Here is an 8,064-nt window from a genome sequence, read left to right as displayed (position 1 = left end):
GTGGAGTGAACATTGATTTCTGTGCACTATTGTGCTTTACTTGTTCTTCTGAACCATGCTGTAATGCACACCAATGTTGCACACTCCTGTTTCAGCAGTTTATGAATTATAAATAGATGGAAATTATTTCTGGAGTAAAATTAACTACCAAGGAATGACCAAGCTGACGATCCGGATGATTATGATTTAAAGGTACCATCTAGTGCTGTTTTTTAAAATAAATATTGTACATTGGTAATAAAACATAGCTGGGTAATGAGGTATGGATTCCCACTGCAGAAGTACAAAAACTTAAAAAGTTTTTAAAAGGACCTCTGAAGAAAAGAGAAACGGCTAATCCCGATTTGACTGTATCTGGGCCAATGACATCACAAGAGGCACAAAAAATCCAGTTGGTCAGATATTAGTAAAAAGGCAATGAGTAAATTATTTGAGTAGGTTTTTTGGTTTGAACAAAGTTTCTGATTTCACATATTTTATAGGACTCAACTGACCCAAACGGAGATCAGAACCAAACTAAATTGCACACAAATTTTGAACATTTTCTAACTATTTAGCCCCACAATTAATTAAAATGGCAAAATAAATAAAAAATAAATAACTAAGTGACAGTTATAAACTGGTGAAGGGGGTTAACTAACCGAATCAAAGGAGTAGTTTTTAAGAACAAATAAGAAAAAACACAAGTGAGCATGCTAAAGAACTGTCCCTCTACTTTGTGCCACATGTGATGTCACTAAAGGTGTGTCCCGAATTTGTTTCGCTTTAGATTTAATATTAATTAAATAAGCAAAACAAGATGGCATAACCTGACCATGAGGCGTTTATGGCTCTCCATAAGTGCAAAACTATCATATATCTAGCTAATCACTTTATCCCATGTTGATGTTTTGTTCGTTTATGACAGATTAGAGAGGAATTACTTCCGGCGGAATATTAACCATCACAGACTCAGTAAGCTGATGATCCGGACTTTAGGAGTTTATTACTTAGAACCCGGAGTTGGTTCCGATTTGAGTTCGGCACCGAACCCAAACTACTCCTTATACCACTGCGAGAAGGAGTCAGTCGGACATCATGGTGAGGCTGCAGTGTTTAGCCTTTAAATACCACTCTGTCGCGTTAGCTACAGACTCTAACCCTTTGTTATTTCACTGTTTTAAAGAGTTTATGATTAAAAGTTTAGTTTGGTAAACCCGTCGTTTTATTTAACCTCTAACAACCTAATGTTAGCTCGTCAAACTTTAACCTTTAGCTTTCTGTAATGTAGCAAGGATGCTAACCACCATGGCTGTTTACTTACAGCTGTAGCCAATAAAATTATGTTAAGTAAATAAACTGAGGGTGTACAGTGCGTTTACATTTATCTTGTGACTATCTCTTTTGAGTAATTTAGAGGCAGTTTTCGTTAAACTACCTTTGCTAAATTGTAAACAGATATTCACAGACAGAGGCGACCGAAGTTTGTAAGAGGGGTACGGGCGATAAGGGGGGCACTCGGGTTAAAATAAGTTTGCACTTTTAATATAATTTGTGTTCAAATTAACTATGGGCTCAATAACACCTTTCTTAAATGATGTGTACATAAATGTGTTTTACTGCAGGGTATGGTGTCGTTGTAAATAAAGAAAACAAGTAAATGGTTTACAGGGAGGTGCAGCTTTATAAATAGATCCTTTTACTCCTATGTGTTTTGTGGCCTTGCACATTTCAAAAATAGTTTATATTTTATTTGCTAACAATTTATTTATAGCTGGACGCTTTTTATGTCCAATCTCATGTTGTTTCAAGTGGTACCTGACATTTACTTTACTAATTATATTAATTCATGAATTTACTGTATAACTAAGGCAAATTTATTTAAATAAACATTTATGTATGTTTTACATTGGCAAATATTAGTGCACAATGAAACAAAATTCTCATTTGCTATGCAGCAGCATGCTATTAATACTCTCTTGATTGATGTTATTTCATGCTGCTTTAGTTGTTAGCTTGTAAAAACTGTAATTATAATCTCAGTGTATGTAATCTGCCTTCAATATATCTGTCGCTTGTAATCCAATTGTCATGTTTCCTCTTAAAGATTCACTTTTCTTTTAAATTGGTTTCCCCCCCCCATGCTTGCTGGCAGGTTAGCTTAGCGATCCCAGCCGAGTAGTTTCAGTCATAATCTTCATAGAAATAAAGTAAGCAGAACAATCCTGGAATGTGAAACTCTACAAGTAAAACCTGGACTCTAGATTGGATTTTATACATAGTATGACATACAGAAAATTATAATTTTTGTGACTACAAACTACAAAATGTTTGTAGATAATAACTGAATGCAGTTAGATTGATTTATATAGCGCTAATTCACAACAGAGGCACGAAGGACTGAGAACTATGAAATGTCGAAGTCGGGTGTCGCAAACGTAGACAAACCATATCTTGACTTGTGGTGCTTTTCATTTACATAAAAAAAAAAAAATGCATTTACCTCTGGGAAAGACTTAAAATTGAAGAACCAAAACGAAAGCGTCCTTACCTACGCTGCTGCGTTAAGTGATTCGGCAACAAAGGGGCCAAACGGATACAGTACCAATACCCTCCTATTGCACTGTGGGCACCATTTTTAATCTGATCAATTTATAATCCTGGAGCGCCTGGCGTTTCTGGGGCTCGGTTCGCAGCGAAAGAATTTGAGGCTGGACACACTTTGTGGTCTCTGGTCTGTGACCTTTGGCTGAGCGTGTTCTGCTGCTACGGAGCCACATATTTAATTTACACCAACACATTTTGCAGGGGACTGAGGTTGCACAGCTGGAGCGAAGACATTGTTAAACATTTCTGTCTATTTTTCACAGTTCTTATGCAGCCGTGTGAAAATTAAGTTGTTGTTTTTTTTAAGCTGAATCAGCATGGATGCATATTCAACATGGAAATTTTGTAAAAAAAAATAAAAAATAAAAAAGCGACAGAACTGTGGAGACGTTTTTCAGTGAAAATGTGAAATTTTGTCTTGGAAAAAACTGCAGAGACCCCTGTCTCCGTTCCGTGTGTGTAATTTCGTCTAAATGCTCAAAATGGATGGAAAGGCGTAATATGAGAAGACAAATTATGTGATTACATGCGAGATGGCGTAATTCCCAGTCAGTCAGATTTAATTGGATATTGTTGTTGTGGCTCTTTTTTCCCCGTGTGTTTTTTTTATTTTGCAGATGCAGCTTTAATGAGCAAACGTATAGACCGAAAAGCCGTTTAAAGTAAAATTTTTATCGTCACACAGCCGGTGTGACTCCGTCCACGGGAAATTGATCTAAAAAGCCTCTCAACTCTCAAACGCCTCAGTGAAGGGTTTAGCAGTACAGGGAGAGGGGTTTTGGCAGCGATTATTAGACAACCCTGTAATTGTGAATCCCGTAAGAGGCGCCCGTGTAATTTTAGCAGTGTTTGACTGGAGTCCATGGGAATTGAAACATTTTTATGATACATTGTTGAAACCCGGCGAGCCGCCGCCTCTGATTGTTAAGCGACGTGTTTAAACTTTCCGTGCGAGCCGACACAGACTGTAAACAGCGCTTTTGGTTGGCTGGACATCATCTTCGCCTGAGGCGTGGTCGGATCCGACGGCGTAAATAACCCGATGTCTTCTCGCGCCTCCGCTACCTGTAATTTAACCCTCGGAACAAAGTCTTCAGCCAGTTCAGCTGCTTTTCTGCTGTTCAGAACATCTACTTATCAGCCTCCATTTTTTTTCTTTCCCCCTTCCTCCTCCTTCTTCTTATGCCGCAGAGGGAAGATGAAGTCGTCCGGCCCGCTCCTGCTGCTGGTCCTCCTCGCCGCGGCCGGGCCGAGCCAGGCCCAGTTCAGGACGTCCCTCCTGGATCTGTCCGGGATCCTGCCAAGCCTGAGCCGACCGGCCAACCACAGCCGCATCTTCTACGCCGTGATGTTCGACGCGGGGAGCACGGGGACGCGCATTCACGTCTACACCTTCATCCAGAGCAACTCGGGTAAAACCATGAGGAGATCTCTCTCTCTCTCCCTCTCTCTCCGGCTCTTCCCCAAAATGTGTGTTTTGGTTGACTAATAGAAGTTTGTTTGGCACCTACTCAATTTTCATACTTCATTAAACCTGTAAATTCAGAGGCCATAAGTTACATAGGGCTTAATTTGCCTGATAAATCATGCATATGCATGCTAAGAGGTTTGAGGCATTTGAGGGCTTTTAGCAGCTGCTTCATATTTGATGATGTGGGTGGATGTTGTGCCTTTCCAGAGCTGCTGCCTGTTTTGGACAATGAGATGTTCCACTCCATAAAGCCGGGTTTGTCGGCGTACGCCGACCACCCCGAAACGGTGAGTTCATCGTCGGAATGTGATCGGCGACACTTTCGTCGAGGTGAAAGGTCAGGAATGGCCTCCAAGCAAAACCGGGAGTTGGAAATAATAAAGAGGAGAGAAATTTGAAATAATGAGGTGTGAAGTAAGGAGACCTCTCTGAACTGCGCTCCGGTTTCATCGGCTTAATTAGATTATGCTTTTTTACAGATGCAGCTGTTTATGAGTAAATACAAAAATGTCACTTGTACATATTAGTATGTCTATCACTAGTGGATACGCAAGTGGAAACATGTTAGAGGTTTGGCTATTTCATATTTGGAGCAGTTGATGTCATCAAAGACTGAATTGACAAAGATGACGAGAATCAAACCGTTGCCTATGAAAAAATATTCAGTATAGATGAATTATTTATTCTTTTACTTTACTACAATATTCTTTACCTAAAATTGTCCCGTTTGTAAGATGGGTGTATAGTACTTTTAAATGATTGACACCTCTGACTTATCACCATCTTTCTGTCTCTAAAATGTCTAAGTTCATGGTGCTGTTTCATTATTCATGCTAAAAACATCATTTTTATGTCATTAATTCCCAACAAAGGACGTCCTACCAAATTAACCTGCGGCATTTTGCCCCAACTTAAATCTGTCGCGTTTAGTCTCTCTACTTCACCAAAGATCCTCCCGGGTCACCGCTGCTCTGCGGTGAATATTTCCGTTCTCACAGGCTGGTGAAACGGTGAGGATGCTGTTGAAGGTCGCCAAGAAGACGGTTCCTCGCCTGGACTGGAAGAGAACGCCGCTGGTCCTCCGAGCCACGGCCGGACTCCGCCTGCTGCCCGCAGCCAAAGCCCAGGCGCTTCTGGACCAGGTCAGACCGTAATGACTCGGCAAAAGCTGGCAGCAGCTCCTCAACATAGAGAGGCTGTTTGGCCTTGTAACCTTTTTTTGTGCGGACGGTACGTTTTTATCCGTCGGTGCCGCAGGGGAAATTTACGCAGCTGTAAGCTCAGTGTCAAAGGCTGCCGTTTATAAGGATAAGGCGGGGGGGGAAACGGGGTAGCCCTGGGGCAACTTGGAAGATGAATGATACTTTTAATAATCTGTCCCAGAGGGAATGAATTAATCCCATCCAGCGGAGGGCACCTCTGGATGAGCTGCCATTACAGCTGATAATGTTCGGCCCATTTGGCTCCCGCTTCCTCTTCCTCACGTCGCCTCCCTCCTCTCCTCCCTCTCAGGTCCAACTCATGTTTGACGAATCCCCGTTTCTGGTGCCAGACAACAGCGTCAGCATTATGAACGGCACGAGCGAAGGTACAGCGTCTGCCCCGGCAAGCACTTCCTCCCCCCTCTGCGTTGTTGTTGTTGTTTCGAAGGTGTCTGCATCTTTACAATGCGCCCGATGGATCTTCTGTCAGGATCTTTCGCTTAATGAAGGCGTTTAACTAAATTACAGAAGATTATAGATGTTTTTTTGCGATGACGCATTAAAAACAACAAAAGTTTTTCAGCAGAGTCGTTTCAAGCCCTAAAAGCCAGTAATTATGAGACTGTTGTACGGCCGGGTAATTGGTTTGTCAGCATTTTCGGCTCTCCTTGCATGAGCTTGCACTTCACAAATTTGTTTCAAAATGAGCTTTTTTTTTTTTTTGTCTTCTGAAATGACAGCTTCTTAAATATGTCCCTGTTTTGTTCAATCCTAGGCATTCTGGCTTGGATTTCTCTGAACTTTCTAACAGGCAAGTATTGTAAATCAAAGTGTTTATACAGCTTGAACATTTTGACAATTTGTCCGCTTGCGACAACAAACAGGCCGACACAAAGTGACCTGTAATTGTTATATAGAAGAAAGCAATGCAAAATGATAATAATAAAAAGCAATAAGATGGCCATTTGGCACAGGCGTAGTAGGGTAAAGCCTAAATTGACTTCTTGGACAACATACACAATGCTAAACTACACCACCCCCAAGCTGAAGCACGGTGGTGGCAGCATCATGCTGTATTCCAGTATTAAATGTGTATAGTTGGTAAAGACCCACCCCAAACACGTCCAGCTGTACTTGTAGCGAAAACACACTCACTCACGGTTTTGGGCTGAATATAAATGTAAGCCACACTTTTCAGATTTCAGATATTTGTTTAAAAAAATTGCCAAAATGACGATGCGTCTTTTGTCCTCCACTTCACAATGTGAACGGTCGATATGTGTTTAGTCTTTTTTAACAATATGTTTTTGGTATTTGTTGCAAAATGATAAAAATGAGAATCGGGATAAACTTAAAAGTGCAATAAACACAAATATTGACTGAAAAATGCGACTGGCGCATTCACCTCTATAAATACTGACATTTCGTTACGTAGATGACTTGTGTTTCCTCCAGACTGCATGCGTTTTCCTAACCGGCCGTCGTACTGCGTTACACGCCGGCGTCCATAAATAGAAGCCGATGAGAACAAGGATGAGTTTGTTCCCTGAAGCAAACTTCTGCGATCTTTCTCGGACCGAGCTGAGCCAGAATGTTTTCTCAGACGGTGCGCGTCTGCCGAAGCCGGCCTTTTGATGATAGCATCTCAGGTGGGAAGCGATTAGCTGCTCCCAGCTGCAGATGCTGGATTAAGATGATTCATTTTGTTTTTCAGGTCACCTGAACGCTCACTCCACAAAGACTGTGGGAATCCTGGACTTGGGAGGAGGATCCACACAGATCACGTTCCTGCCCAAACTGAGGGTCGGCTTACTTTTCTGCTCTTTTGATGGACTCTTTGGGGAAAAAAACGACACCATCTTAATATCACATTTATAATTTGCTGCAGAAAACGATCGAGAGCGCTCCCGACGGCAATTATGTTGCCAGATTTGATTTCCTCAACTCAACGTTTGAGCTGTACACTCACAGGTAACAGATCTCATTATGCAGATGAGATTTGTTCTGTCTTTAAATGCCAATATATGCAAAAGCTTCAAATGATATCTTAGTCGCAGGATGTAGATGTAATTAGTGCAGCTTTTAGTGCCCTCTTAAAGCGATGTTGGTAACAAGCAGAAATCACTAGTTTAGCTACAATACAATTTTCACAATGACCGGTTAAATCCACTTGGTTGGTTTCGTATCTTTTTTTTTCCTGCAGTTATCTTGGAAATGGACTAATGGCTGCCCGTCTCTCCACCCTGGGTGCTCTGGGCGCAGAAGGTACAAACGGTTAACCGAGCTTCATTGTCACCGCTTTGCCTCTCAGAGCTGCAGGGACTCATGAGAGTCTTCCTTCACTCCATCTAGATAAAGGGTGTACTTCCAGTTTCCATGCTAATATACATTTCATGTTATAACCGGAGATTAGTCAGGGAAGCGCTTCTGCAGAAGCGGTGTGGTATCAGCGGGCTCGGGCCGTGATAAGCTGGTGTGAAGCTGTTGGACCGTTGAGGAGATTAATTATGTGTGTGCTCCCTCTCCCAGGGTTGGAGTGGCAGGTTTTTAAAAGCTCCTGCCTGCCGAGTAAGTTCAGGGACGACTGGAGCTTCGGTGGTCTTACCTACCAAGTGAGCGGAGACCAAGATGGTAAGATCGGTTTGAAATGTGAGAGATTATCCCTATATAAATCCATAGCAGCAAATTGCCTATTGAAGGCACCTTGACCCTGTTGGAGTTTTTGCTAGCTTTGTACCCTCTGACCCTGCATGCTCTTTTTACAAGGTTTTTTTTTTTTTTTTTTTTTTGATTATGTGGTTTTGG

The 8,064-nt window shown here is 41.8% G+C and overlaps 1 protein-coding gene across 3 annotated transcripts in view; it reads left to right on the top strand.

The window, feature by feature from the left end:
- The window catches only part of entpd5b (ectonucleoside triphosphate diphosphohydrolase 5b), a 29,371-nt gene that overhangs the window by 18,371 nt on the left and 2,936 nt on the right, over positions 1 to 8,064 (top strand). The window contains exons 1-10 of one of the 3 annotated variants that reach the window (XM_008398366.3): positions 777 to 1,080; positions 3,778 to 3,998; positions 4,265 to 4,344; positions 5,056 to 5,199; positions 5,570 to 5,645; positions 6,035 to 6,070; positions 6,974 to 7,062; positions 7,148 to 7,230; positions 7,463 to 7,524; positions 7,789 to 7,890. In XM_008398366.3, the coding sequence (XP_008396588.2) occupies positions 3,785 to 3,998; positions 4,265 to 4,344; positions 5,056 to 5,199; positions 5,570 to 5,645; positions 6,035 to 6,070; positions 6,974 to 7,062; positions 7,148 to 7,230; positions 7,463 to 7,524; positions 7,789 to 7,890 (886 nt within the window). In that variant the 5' untranslated portion in view covers positions 777 to 1,080; positions 3,778 to 3,784. Of the gene's footprint in view, positions 1 to 776; positions 1,081 to 3,435; positions 3,654 to 3,777; positions 3,999 to 4,264; positions 4,345 to 5,055; positions 5,200 to 5,569; positions 5,646 to 6,034; positions 6,071 to 6,973; positions 7,063 to 7,147; positions 7,231 to 7,462; positions 7,525 to 7,788; positions 7,891 to 8,064 lie in introns of those variants that run through there. The other 2 variants (XM_081602577.1, XM_081602578.1) reach the window with 2 other exon arrangements.

The sequence above is a fragment of the Poecilia reticulata genome, chromosome 21 (assembly GCF_904066995.2).
Source record: "Poecilia reticulata chromosome 21, P_reticulata-male-v2, whole genome shotgun sequence".
Lineage (NCBI taxonomy): Eukaryota > Metazoa > Chordata > Actinopteri > Cyprinodontiformes > Poeciliidae > Poecilia > Poecilia reticulata.
The sequence above is the reverse complement of the archived record's forward strand: the minus strand, read 5'-3'. Positions and strand labels throughout refer to the sequence as shown.